Source organism: Drepanopeziza brunnea (assembly GCF_022702325.1).
Source record: "Drepanopeziza brunnea f. sp. 'multigermtubi' strain 214-2 chromosome Unknown ctg2, whole genome shotgun sequence".
Classification (NCBI taxonomy): domain Eukaryota; kingdom Fungi; phylum Ascomycota; class Leotiomycetes; order Helotiales; family Drepanopezizaceae; genus Drepanopeziza; species Drepanopeziza brunnea.
The window spans coordinates 395,817-409,206 of NW_027094065.1; the positions used below are offsets into that span (position 1 = coordinate 395,817).

General features: G+C 53.2%; 2 protein-coding genes across 2 annotated transcripts; one reads left to right on the top strand and one right to left on the bottom strand.

The window, feature by feature from the left end:
• Positions 1-3,057: 3,057 nt before the first annotated feature.
• Positions 3,058-5,254, top strand: L3040_001310 (uncharacterized protein; the record flags this gene model as incomplete). The annotated part of the gene is made up of 3 exons (XM_007292864.2): positions 3,058-3,883; positions 3,948-5,119; positions 5,177-5,254. 3 exons carry the CDS (start codon positions 3,058-3,060, stop codon positions 5,252-5,254), a joined length of 2,076 nt encoding a protein of 691 aa, XP_007292926.2.
• A 3,411-nt stretch (positions 5,255-8,665) lies between these two features.
• Positions 8,666-9,724, bottom strand: L3040_001311 (uncharacterized protein; the record flags this gene model as incomplete). Its single annotated transcript, XM_007292865.2, has 1 exon — positions 8,666-9,724. The coding sequence occupies one exon, from the start codon at positions 9,722-9,724 to the stop codon at positions 8,666-8,668; it is 1,059 nt and encodes a 352-aa protein (XP_007292927.2).
• Between the last annotated feature and the right edge of the window lie 3,666 nt (positions 9,725-13,390).

The window sequence follows — 13,390 nt, forward strand, 5'->3', positions numbered from 1 at the left end:
CAGTTCGGCGCCGAGCGCGTCTGTAAGCGGGTCCTGGATCGCCTTGGTCGGACGGCTCATCCAAAGGTCAACCGTTGGGTTGGAGCTTGGAGCTTGGAGCTAGCTGAGCTTACACAACAATTCTGCGAGAGCATGGCGCCGGCGCAAACAAACATACTGACCGACAAGCACAAACAATCAACGAGCCCGGGGATCAAACACTTCTTTTCTTCCCAGGCCTACTATGCAGTTGCAACCCCCTTTGCCTGAGGCCTTTCGAGAAAAGTGTGGAATTATTCCCGCTTCGTGCCAATGGCCATGGCTCTATTCTTGTCCCCATCCTTGCCACGGACGGGCTTTTGTTTCAAAGAGACGCGGCCGAGGAGGGACCTTCTTCATCCACCAGACTCGATCTGCTCGCATTCTTTTTACTCATTGATTCGAGTGGCAGGATCCTTTATCAAATCAACCCCTCCCCCTCGAGCAATTCTTATACTTCGTAAGTGCTGAACATTGGCCAGTCAAAACTAGGTCGGCGATCGAGGTTATTGGTAAGGTTTCAAACACGACCAGCGCGCGAACTAATAAGCGGTTGACTGGCTGTCGCTTCACTTCCTGTAGACATGATGCTGCGGTACAGTATTACTCGTACAACACGAGGCCTCGGCCAAATTTTGCGATTCCCTTGAGCCCTTGGGCCAATATCAATTTCTCGACACAGGTCTGGGTGGTGCACGTCTGCGGAATGCTGGGCTGGCCTCGGACTCTTGTTGCCGCCATGCCCAATATAGATAACCGCCGAGGGAGGAATATCGAGGCGCCACCAATGGGGCGGCAGAGCAGGGATATGGCCGTCGCGGCAGTACTACCAGAGTGTGATGTGCCCCAAAAAGGCGCTGCAGCAGGCAAAGCGAGCAGCCGCTCAGCTGGCTTATTACTACGTAGTATTTTCCCGGGTAACGGGCAAGGGACCTGGGTCTGAATCGTATTGCATTTCGACCATCCCCCTAGGAGACGACGGGTGTTCTGAGCTGAGTCCTGTCCTTTCTCGAGCGAGCCCGAGCCTTGGTCTGTCGGCGCAAGAGGGATTGGATGGATTGATCATTGATGGAGGGGTTCGTTCAGGGCTGGCTTCCCTTTCCCACAAAAGTGCAAACTCGAGCGACGAACATGCCCTGCCTGCCTGCCGTCTGATATGCACACCTATTCGCCTTCCTAGCTGCAATGATCCCGCTCGCTCCGCCATTGCCGATAGGAATTATGTATGCGGTCCATAGATGCCTGGATAATCAAAATATTATAGTCGTAGAAAACGAAACGGAATGGAGCCTAAATATTGGCAAACTCTCCTCTGTCGAGGCTCCCCGAGAGCAAATAACGGCCGCGTGCGACCCACCCAACGCCTCGTAACCTGTGTCTCCGTGGACTCCAAAGGCTATTTTGATTTGTCCGAGTCTGAAGTTTATACTTTATGCTTGCTTAGCGACGAGGTTCCCATATTTAGGCGCGCAGTCAGTCTAGCTCCAGCACCGGCACCAGCACCAGCACCAGCACCTTGGCCAGGGCAAAGCACTTGCACCGCGCAGGACCCATCTCATGACGAATGTCAGCGAGCCAGCCAGAGCCAGAGCCAGCAGACGCGCATGGTCTGGAACGGATAGGCGAGCGTCTGCAATATATTGGCAGAGGAGACCCCCAGGCGGATCAGATTTCTGCCTTTTCCGTTACCAAACCGCTGGGTCAAAACATTCGCAATCCGCTGCCAAATCCCAAATCCCCAACCCCAAACCCTCATTCCCGTGGCGAGGAACCTCCCACAGCCCTTCACAACCCGAGCAGCGCACTCCTAGGAAACCCCCGTATTGTCGCGTTGAGAGAGCGCAGGTCTTGGACGGAGGGATTGAGTTGCAAGCAGCGATACGCGTTGACGATTTGATTCCAAAATTGTCCTCTCGCGGCTGCGCCACGTGCATCTCAAGATAACATCTAGAAAGCCGCGCGGAATTAGGAAAATCGAAAGAGTCAGGTCAGGACGATTTTGGTCGCTGAAAGGAATTAAATATTTGGGAACTGTCGCCCCTCGAGAGGCCGCCTGGGATCTGTCATCAATGACTGTATGCTGACGCTCGCTGGTTCGTTCGTTCGTTCACCAATCTGGGAGCCACGAGAGCGACAACGAGCCGACACGCTGTTGAATAATTGGAGCCCTTCGAATCGCTCTTGAATGTCAAAATTTTCCATTCTCACCAGTCCGGGACCACTTCACATTCTGCGCCGTTCGTGACCGCTCTTGCCGCCTGTCCTGTCAATCAGGTTTGGACGCGCCTCGACTAGGATCATCTGAAATCCCGAAAGCGCCAGCTCAGTCGGTACTAAGAACGGAATCCAGGAGAGTCAAGTAAGTAGGAAAGGAGGAAAGGAAGAAAGGAGGAAAGGGGGAAAGGAGGAAAGGAGGAAAGGGGGAAAGGAGGTTGGAAGACCAAAAACTGGACTTGGGAGAAGAGGTGTGTAAAGGTGCAAGCGTGGTCGTCACGAGGGTCTCAATCGACGAAACTTGAACTTGAGAGCCAGAAGTGGATTGGGTTGGATGGGAAGAGACCAGCGATCCGATTGTAGAGACACGTGAGGCAGGAACGAACCCGGAGCCCGGAGGAGAGGAGAAGAGAAGATCGTGAAAGGAGGTGGACAGCCAGGACGGGCGTGGCTTGTCACGACGGACGCTAAACTCGAGCTCGAAGTCCCTCTCTTCACCTCCACCTTCATCTCTACCTCCCACCTCCACCTTCATCTCAACCGCAGACTCAACCTCAACCTCAACATCATCCTCAACCTCAACCTTAGAAAAATCAGCCTCCACCCACTCGATCCAGCTCTCCGTTCAGTCTTTGGACGACGGTCGAGAAAGTGGCGGCCTCATTCCAGGTCGAGGTTGCCCACCCACGATCGGAGGGAGCTGCACTTCCACTGAGCGATATTGATAGCAGCTTCGATCTCGTGGGTTTGGCACGGCAGATTCTGGGGAAGAGAAGCATCGACGAAGCCACAGACCAGACAAGGGCCATCTCCACCGAGTTGGAAATGGCTACGCCCGAAGAGCAGAGTGCGAATGCTCAGAATGAGTCCCCAACGTCGCGGTTCACTGCAGTGAATGGCAAGGAGCCAGTAGTAGTAGCAACCCCAGCCAACGGACTGGCTTCAAACGGTGCTTCTCGACGAGGTTCAGATGAGCGGTCCAACGGCCAGCCAAGGATATCCCCACCAGGACAGGAGAAATTAACCATCACAACTACTACACAGCGGGAAGAATGGATCCAGCCATCAAGTAGCGACCGCCATACCTACCTGCCACCGAGTGGGTACTCGGAAGCAGAGATGTCTCATAAGCGGAAGAGATCCGGATCTATGGAGCCAGACTCTTCTTCTACAAATTCGTACCACAGCCATGCCATCCCCTCTTCCACAAAGCAAACACCAACGACAGCAACAACGGAACCAGAAACCCCGCGAGACCAAACTCTTCGAGCACCGTCACACTCCGATCAACGGGACTCGTACGGTACAGAATCTCAGTACAGACAATTTCTCGCAAACGAAGACGCCCGAGAATCAGGTGTTTCGCACGACCACTGGCACCTGAGGCAGTATTCTGCAAATTCCCAAGTGACTTCAGATGAGCAAATTGGAGAGGTTCTCCAACGAGCATCTCAGCATATGGATGCCCAGCAACATGGTGATTACCAGAGCCCTGGAGATGACGACAAATCCGTAAATCAATACTACGACCAAGACGGAAGTGTTCAATCTGACCCCAAGAAACGTAAACGTAATTTCAGCAATCGAACGAAGACCGGATGTATGACTTGTCGAAGGCGTAAGAAGAAGTGTGACGAAAATAGACCAGAGTGTATGTTTCAGGGCTCGAGTCGGGCGGTGTACAGTTTGAATATTGAATACTGACTCTGTCATAGGTAACAACTGCCTGCGTGGTGGGTTTGTCTGTTCGGGCTACCAACAACGTGGCCAGTGGCCCAAGACAGAACAGAAACAACCACCAATCCCATTGCAGTCAAAGACAGATTATGAAGCTTCTCCGTTCGGCCAGTCCCAATACGTACCACAAACACATGGACAACCCCAGCAGCAACCTCGAAGAGAACCGTTGCCTGGATACCGCGGTCAAAGCTTACGAGTTGATCCGCAACACGGACAAGGGCGACGCAACATGGATGATGATCAACCAAGCGCCTCTGCAATCCCCAGTGCTTCGGTCACTAGCCCAGAGAACAACAGACTTTCTGCCATCTCATACTCGCATCAGATCCCGACTCCAATTACGGCTTCCAGCAGTGCCTATCCAGACCGGCAACCGAAGAGCGCATACGAACGTGTTGGACCTCTTCACGATATGTCAAGACAGGAGTCTAGGCAAGACTCAGACACTGGCACGCCACAGTCCGCATCCGCGACTCTACCCCAGATCCTGCACCCGCAAATACACGCCGATAGCCCCCACAGCAACCCCCAAGTTGCGGCGCAGCTCGCCTTGTCCAATCTTGCTTCGAGCAGCAGCCGCCCACGAACACAGAAAGAGGAGATGCTGGCAGGACGTCACTACTTCCCATTCGACAAGGAGCTGGTGCTCGAACGCGAACGCTGCAACGGAGCATGCTGGCGATTCAACAGCAGCACCAATCCCAACAATGGTGTTTCTCCCGAGGAGCGAGCACGCCTCTTCAGAGATATCCTCCAACCGCGCGAGCATGTCATATCACCCACTCAAGCCTCATCGATCACACCCGTCGGTCGAGTAGGCGACAATGTGGTTGTCGAAGCACCCTTCAATTGCGACTACGGATACAACATCAGCATCGGTCAGGATGTTGCTATTGGCAAGAATTGTACAATCCTCGATACATGCGAAGTCAAGATTGGGGATCGGTGTAACATCGGACCAAACGTCAACATCTACACGGCTACTCTACCGGTTGATCCAAAAAGAAGACTGGGTTCCCGAGGACCGAATTTAGGTCGCAAGATAACGATTGATTCCGACTGCTGGATTGGGGGCGGTGTCACTATCTTGCCCGGTCGGACTATTGGTAAGGGCAGCACTGTGGGGGCCGGCTCAATTGTCACAAGAGTATGTACTAGTCTCTCGATTTCTCACCAAGATATTCATACTAATTCGTTGCTTCAGGATGTCCCGCCATATACAGTTGTCTGCGGCAACCCAGCTCGAGTCATCCGCGGCCTCTACCCACCTCACGATGGCTAGCCTAGCACATACAATATTCCACGATACCCCTGAACACATGCGTGGATGCGAAGTCTACTTCGCATATATTCACACCCTAGAATAAACACGAGCCCCTTCATGTCTAACAACCATAATGTCTCTCTCGATTTCCTTTGTATGCTTTCGATGTCTTTTGCGTAGCGTACTATATGTCTGCGTCTTGTTTATATACCATGTGTTATTTCTCTAACTCCGCCAGATGTCTGGCTTTCTTCTGTCTTACTTGTATTCACGTGATTTACGGAGGAGGGGATGGAGGAGAAATAAGCCAAGGAGGAATGGCAATATATGGATCGATGGAAACGATACAATGGGATGGACGTATAGATGATTGATGATGGGCTCTGGTAGTCTGAGGATATATCAGGAATGAGCCCTTGTACTTTTACTTGATAGGGTGAGAAGTAATCAAAAGGGTATCAAAAAAAAAAGATCAGCTGCTCTCTTTCTTAGATAGGCCTTGTTCAGCTCAACGGCTCTCAGCTCTTACAGCGCCCACAGCTCGAACAGACCTGGAGAGTCTCTCAGGCATGCGCTGCCGGGTTGTATTCCGAAACTTTACGGGGTAGCGTTCTCCATCTATTTCATGCTGGATATACCAGCCACAGCTCCTCCCCCTCCCCCTTCCCAAAAGCCTTCCCTCTCATCCCCATCTCTCTCCTCCTCTCTTTCCCAACTCTCTCTCTCTCTCTCTCTCTCTCTCTCTCTCTCTCTCTCTCTCTCTCTCTCTCTCTCTTCCCTCCAACACCACAAACCCGATCTCTCCATCTACCGGTCCTCCGTCCCGCATGCGGAGACACTTCCCCGCTCTTACTTATTATTACACTTACTTTTTTGATCTTTTTTCTTTTGTGATTTGATCTTTGAGACAGAGGAGAGAGGAGAGGGGAGAGGGGAGAGGGGAGAGGGGAGATCGCGAGGAAGAATGAATGAATGGGTGAGTAGGGGAGTGAGTAAGGGAGAATGAATGGGTGAGTAAGTAAGGAACCTGCGTCTCTCCTCCTTCCCGTTCATGTATCGCGCATAGATTTGTGAAGTGGAGGGGCGGGGGGAGGGGAGTCAGGGTTTGCTTTTATTAGACGGACAGATGGACAGACAAGACAAGACAGACTTTCTTGGTTTCAATGTACTTTGATATGTGGAGTTTTTTTTTTTTTTTTTTTTTTTTTCTTTTTCAAATTCAGCAGCGCTTTTGTGTGTGTGTGTGTGTGTGTGTGTGTGTGTGTGTGCGTCTGTGAGTGAGGATGGGCGAGTGAGCCCCCTCACCCCCCCCATCCCATCCGATCGATCCCAAGGGTGCACCGGATGATATCAAAAGGGGGACTGTTTTCCTACGTTTGTTTGTACGGTTAGACGAGGGAGGAGGCGGAGGAGGCGGCGGAATAGAGAGATAGAGCAGATTTCCATCCCATCCATCCGCTCACCCGCTACGAAGCGGAGCCGATCACGAAGTTCATGCCTCCGGGATGGAGGGAAAACTTGGTCGTTATCGACCTTCTCTCTCCCTCTCAGCTTCCTCTTGCTCTTGCTTCTCCCTCGCAAACTCCCAGCCTTACTGCGAGGGGTGGATATATAAGGTATGTATGTATATATGTATATGTATTTCCACTCTTGACCAAGAAAAGAAAAAAGAAAATGAAAAAAAGGGAAGAGAAAAGGGAAAAGTGGAGAAAAGGGAAGGGAAAAAAGGATTAAACAAAAAAGAAAAAGGGTCCCAGCCATTAACCTCTTGCCCGCTCACCTATCTATGTGTTCGTCTCTTGATTCCTTTGTTGATTAATAGATAGATAGATAGTCCTTTCTTTCATCCATCCATCCTTCCTCCCTCCCTTCCTTCTTCCTCCCTCCCTTCCCTCCCGCACCAGCTGGCACACACGCACGCACGCACGCACAGAAAAAAAAAAAAAAAAAATTTTAAAAAAAAAAATTAAAATTAAAATTAAAATTTGGCAGCTAAAACGGGATTCATCCAGCGACAGAAGATGCATTTCATTTCATTTCAAATTTTTTTTTCCAAGGGCAAAAGGGGAATGAACGGCCGGTTGCATCGTAGAATACATGCGTAGATGCGTACATGCGAGGGAGAGAGGGAGGGAGGTGTAAGTAAGGAAAAGGGTGTATGGTATGTATATATATACCTATGTATGTATATATATACCTATATATGTATGTACCGTATGTAAGTATAAGTATGTAAGTATGCGTATGACTCCCCTCCCCCCCCCTCGCTTCCCCCCCCCCTCGCTTCGCGCCCCCGAAGCTAAGCTAAGCGAGGTTTGTTTGTTTGTTTACTTACTTACGCTTTACACTTTTTGGTCACACACGCACACACACACGCACACGCACTCACACGCAGACACGCCCTCACGCCCTCACTCACACGCACTCACGCACTCACACACTCACACACTCACGCATACACACACGCACACACGCATTCGCATTCGCATTCGCATCCACACCCGCATCCGCTTGCGTGTTGACAGGTACCCGTACCGATACCGGTACCGGTAGACTACCTAGCACCCAGGGGAGATGTGAGATGTGAGAGGACGGATTAAGCGGGTTGGAGGGGGGGTTGCTGTGACAGGCTTGCTTGTTTACTCAGTTACTCATTTACTCATTTACTCATTTACTCATTTACTCATTTACTCATTTACTCATTTACTCATTTACTCATTTACTCATTTACTCGCTCACCCACCCATCGGACCTCGCACCGAGCGTCCAGCTGTCGCGCTATCAGAACTTGTACGCAGCTGCAGCAAGCGTGCTTTGAGAGGTCAGGTCGAGCGAGGGGGGAGCGAGACGAGGAGATCTAGTTGAGAAGGATGAGAGATGAGAGATGAGAGATGAGAGATGAGAGATGAGAGATGAGAGATGAGAGATGAGAGATGAGGGGAGCAGACGGAGCAGACGGAGTAGACGGATATCAGTGACGAGGGAAGGTCGCCCACGGGAAGGAGAAGCCAGGCACGGGTGGAACAGATGGCACAGGGACGTCGAGGAAGTACACGTGGAAGTAGTGCCGTGAAGTTGGGTCATGTATTGCAGAGAGGTGCGTACACTCAAAAAGGTAAATATTTACAAGAATCCCTCCCGATCAGGTCGGTTCCGACATGCCAGCGATCTGATCAAAACCATCGTGCCCCAGGCACCGTCATAAAAGTCATCATAGAGAGATCCAGTCTGGTCCAGTGCATCCGCCCCATCGCATGTATCGTGTTCGTTTTGACGCCGGTATCTAAGTTACACCACCACTCCGTTTCGTGCCTGGTAGATGCCATGAAGAGATCAAAGGAGACTCGTGGACGTTCGACTAGCGCGCGTCAGGGGAATGCCGAGAGATCTACCCTCCGAAGCATCATGCTCATACCACACCACACAGGCCTAATTGAACCACCACACGGCTTGGGTACGACCGACCGCAAAGTCGGCCAGGGCCTCGAATGCAGCGTTGGAAAGATCGATATCCTTGTCCTTGCAGGCCATGCACTTGTCGACGACTTTGGCCTGCACGGTCTTCGGGCCGAGCTTGATGGTGACGGTCTTGCCGCAGAATGGGTTCCCGTTGGATTGGGTACCCATCATGCCGTGCGGGAGAGCGATGACCTTCTCCACGCTTCCGTTGTTCGTCCAACCGCAAGCGCCCAAGCCTGCTTCGAAGTAGGTGATGTCTCCCCCGCACGGGCTGCCGGATGAACAGACTCCGCCGCCGGTCGATCCAGCTGGGGCAGAATCATCAGCGACAGGAGGGACGGCGTCTGCGGCGACCGGAGCCGGAGCGGGAGCGGGAGCGGGGACGGGGACGTAAGCAGGTGCCGGGGTGTTCACCGGAGCGGGGGCTACGTAGGCGGGGGGCGGAGCCTCGACTGGAGCCGGAGCGACGTAGACCGGAGCTTCGACTGGGACTGGAACCGGGGCGACTTTGACCGGGGCTACAACTGGCGCTGGAGCCGGAGCCGGAGCGGGGGCTGGAGCCGGAGCTGGAGCCGGAGCGGGAGCTGGAGCCGGAGCTGGAGCGGGGGCTGGAGCGGGGGCTGGAGTAGGGGTAGGCTCTGGTGCTTTCTCGACAGGTGCAACAATGGGGTACACGGGGGCCACCGGAGTAGGGGTTCCGTAGACGGAGGAGAGGGTAGTGCCTGGAGCGGAGGGAGATGGAGGAGACGAAGTGGTTTGGAAGGCTGGGACGTCTAGGACGACTGGGTAAACTGCGACCTCGGGGACGTCTGGGGAGGCTGGGACCTCGGGGACGTTTGTGGGGACGGGAGCACCGTCTTCGATCCAGATGGTTTTGGTAATCGCGACCGTCTCGACGACATAATCCCAGTCGGTGACCCAGTAAATATCACGCTTCTTGTTGTGTCTCTTCATGTGTTTGTGACGATGAGGTTGCGCCATGACGACCGAGACGAGGAGAGCGCCGAGAGCGAACGTGGTGGACTTCATGATGATGGTAATGAGACTGGTGATATTTGCGCAAGGGGTGGAGACGAAACAGCCTTTTCTTCTTCTTCTTCTTCTTCTTCTTCTTCTTCTTCTTCTGGATGTTGGAATGGGTTGTTTGTTTGTTTGTTTGTTTTGTTTTGTTTATTTTATTTTAGTTTGGGATCTGGATTGATCGGACGAGGGTCGACTAGCGACAGATATGGCAGCAGGCTGAATGAGTGAGGGTTGAGGGGTGAGAAGCGATATCTCGAGAGTCGGTGGCTGGGGGAGCAGAGAATGAAGGAATGGAAGCGTACGCAGAAGTACTGGCTCGGGGAAGGAGTGATGAAGTGAGGGGGATCGGTCGGGTGAAGATATCCAGAAGTTGCAGAGGGATGATCGCCTATTATTAAGTAAGTACCAAGTTTTCGGACCCCGGGTTGGCGGGCCACGTCCTTTCCGTAGGTGGCTAGTGACTCTATTAGTGGGCCGGTGGCTGGGGTGAGGAGGTGGGGGAGTCGGGCTAGGGCCTAGGGCGTAGGGGGGGAGGGGTTCTAGGGGGGGGCTTTAGAGGGGCTATAGAGGGGCTCTAGAGGGGCTCTAGAGGGGCTAGGATGCGGGCCGGAGGGAAAAAGGGGAGATTTGCTTGGCAGCGGGACCTGGACCTTCCCTGGACCTTCCCTGGATCTCCCGCGGCTGGCCAATCAAGATTCCATCATCGTCCTCGCGCCCTGACCCGAACCCCTGACGGGGTGCAGCCGCTGTCGTCTCCTGCGGTACAGTAGTGTGATCGATGCCCGGGGATCGTGGTGCTCGTGCTAGTACGTGGGAGGACTAGTGCTACTTAGTCAAGGCGTAGCTGTACAGAGTAGTTGAAGAAATGCCTCAGCGGCAGAGGGAAGATGTTGATGGGCGACGGGCGATGGGCGATGGGCAGCCTGACCGGTGATGGGACTTGTCGATGCAGTACAGTCGTAGTACAGTAGTTGTTGTATTGGGAAGCACCGTCTCGTCCTCATCCCAACTCATCCCACTATTCTTATCCCAACCATCTCAACCATCCCAACCATCCCAACTATCCCATCCATCCCCATCCATCCCATCCCAACCATCCCAACTACAGGTAGGTACGGTTTGCCAACTACGGTATCCCATCCATCCCAGCCCATCCCAGCCCACGCGTGAGCAGAGACCAGCACATGGCGACTCGGGTCGGGCTTCTAAAGCTGAAGAGCACCACCTGGTAACCCCCGCCTGCCAATGGGACAATCCCACTGCGTACCCGCGTATACCTTTTTGGGAGTGCACGCTCGCCTGTCTCACTCCACCAGTATCCCACCACTCCACCACCATCCCACCATCCCACACTATCCACATCCACACACACATGGGAACCCCCAAAATCAATTTGGAAAACCAAAAGATCAACAGCTGCAGGAGACGAAACGGCGCACGAATGGAGCGTGTGAGGGCCTGAGTGGGCGAGCCGGGGCGAGTCGAAGCCCCACGGCGGGAAGTCTCACGACCTTCTACTTCTACTCTACCATTCTACTACCTACGTACCTACCACTCGTGACTCTCTGCCCGGGAGCGGGCAAATCCTCCGCAGGTCAGGGACTCGGGGAGGCTGGAGAGAGAGAGAGAGAGAGAGGAAAGAGGAGCTCGATTCTTGATTCCCTGGCCAAGCTTGTCACCATATCTGGGCTATGCTGGGCTATGCTAGGCTATGCTCGGCTGTGCTGGGCCAATCAAAAAAAAAAAAACAAAAACAAACACATCCCCTCGTCAACGACTGGTCCGTGACTGGTCCGGGGCCTCTTTTTTTTTTTTTTTTTTTTTTTTTTTTTTTCCCCTTCCCCACCAAGCATCGAGTTCTGATCCGGGCTTATTTGGAAGTTTCATTAACGGTGCCACTAATAGTGGGTGCGGCTGGAATTTGACTACTTTAGTACCACCTTACGGTACGTATCCGCGTTGGATTTGAGATTCCCCAGTGTCTCGGTCCGGCCGAGGAAGGAATGTCGGCCACGGCCGCCGTCTCTCCAGAAGCTCTCTTGGCGCTGGCGTCCATCCTGCTCGTGCTCACGTTACTTCCACTCGATGGTCTTGGACGCGGATGGCGACGCGTACGTACGCACTACGTACTACGTACTACTTACAAGACGTACTGGACTGTACAGTAGCACAGCGGCCAACCCTTGCAAATCCGGGTCCCGATGCTAGTAGTGCTACGTACTTACTATACCGGGCATCACTGTCTCGCGGCCGGAAATTGTGTCTCCATAGGTAGGTCCCTACCTATCCCAGTGCGGCAGGTGGGCAGGACCGGTACCGGCAACCGGTAGTCGCCCGCCCTCGTCGACCTGGCAATCGCGACCCGACGCAACAGCATACAGTACCTAGGTACCTAGGTAAGCATTCATTCGGTAAACATAGGTACCACACGTGGCACTACATACAGTACCTACCGTATACAGGATTGGTTGTACCGGTAGTAGTAAGTACTGGTTGTGCGTGCATGTGATTGATGATGGGCCACGCGCCACGCCACGCCCACGAGCGAAAAGGCGCCGACACGCTGAAACGCACTACTACTCTACTCCTACTCCCCGATGGCGGCTGGAGAAATCGCACACCCGCGAGTCCTCCGCCCGATGCGCACTCCTGCAGTGGCTGCCCGGCCTCGGACGAAGACGAAGAAGGCCTCTTCGGCACGGGGACGGGATGGCACTCGATGCTAGGGGGGAAATACCGGTAAGTAACGAAGAGAGGAGAAGAGAAGAGAATGTGCTTGGTGTACCGGTACCGGTAGCCAGCCACCTACCGTACCCATCCACCTACCCAGCCAGCCAAGGAGACCCCACCTCCTCTACGGAGGAGAGCGTGAAAAGCCGGCCGGATCGGGAAAGGCCGTACACGTCCCGTCCTATCTATCTATCTATCGTTTCACTTCTTTCGGCGCACGAGGAATCTTTGGGCACGGATATTGGTCAGCGGCGGGTTTTCGACAAGATGTCAAATCGACCGGATTGCATATGTATATATATATATATATTATATACATATATACATATATTTCCGTATGTACGCATGACCTCCTGCCCGTCTATTCGCTGAAGCCAGAAGTAAGCTTCTGGTTCTGGCTTGCTAGCATTCATCTCCTCCTTGCACCACTCACCCACTCACTCACCCACCCACTCACTCACTCCCTCCACACCTACCTACATTTCCACCTCACCCTTCAAATCCAAATGCCAGCTCAGAACTCGTATACAACCACCACGCCCTCTCCCCCAGCCCGAAAACGACAGACTACAAACCACTGCAGTACATGATTCCGAGCCGAGAGGCAGACGGCTGGCTGGCTGGCTGGGACGATGGACAATTGACGGGCCACTCATCTACCTAGCTGCGTAGCATTTGTTCCCCGTCATGCTTGTATGGGAGGTATCGGGAGGTAGGTAGGGAGACAGGTCGGCCTGGAACTCCACATCCAATTAATGACCTTTCATGTCACGTTCGGAAACCTGACGAGCCTCTCACTCTCACACGCTGTTTGCCAGCTTTCTCTTTCGGATATCGCAGGTTGGACTTCGCACATCTCTGGAGTGAGAAGTCGGAAATACCGGGAGCGGTCATCAGCTCGAGGGGGAAGAGAGCGCTTGTAGAATGCGATACCAACTCGAG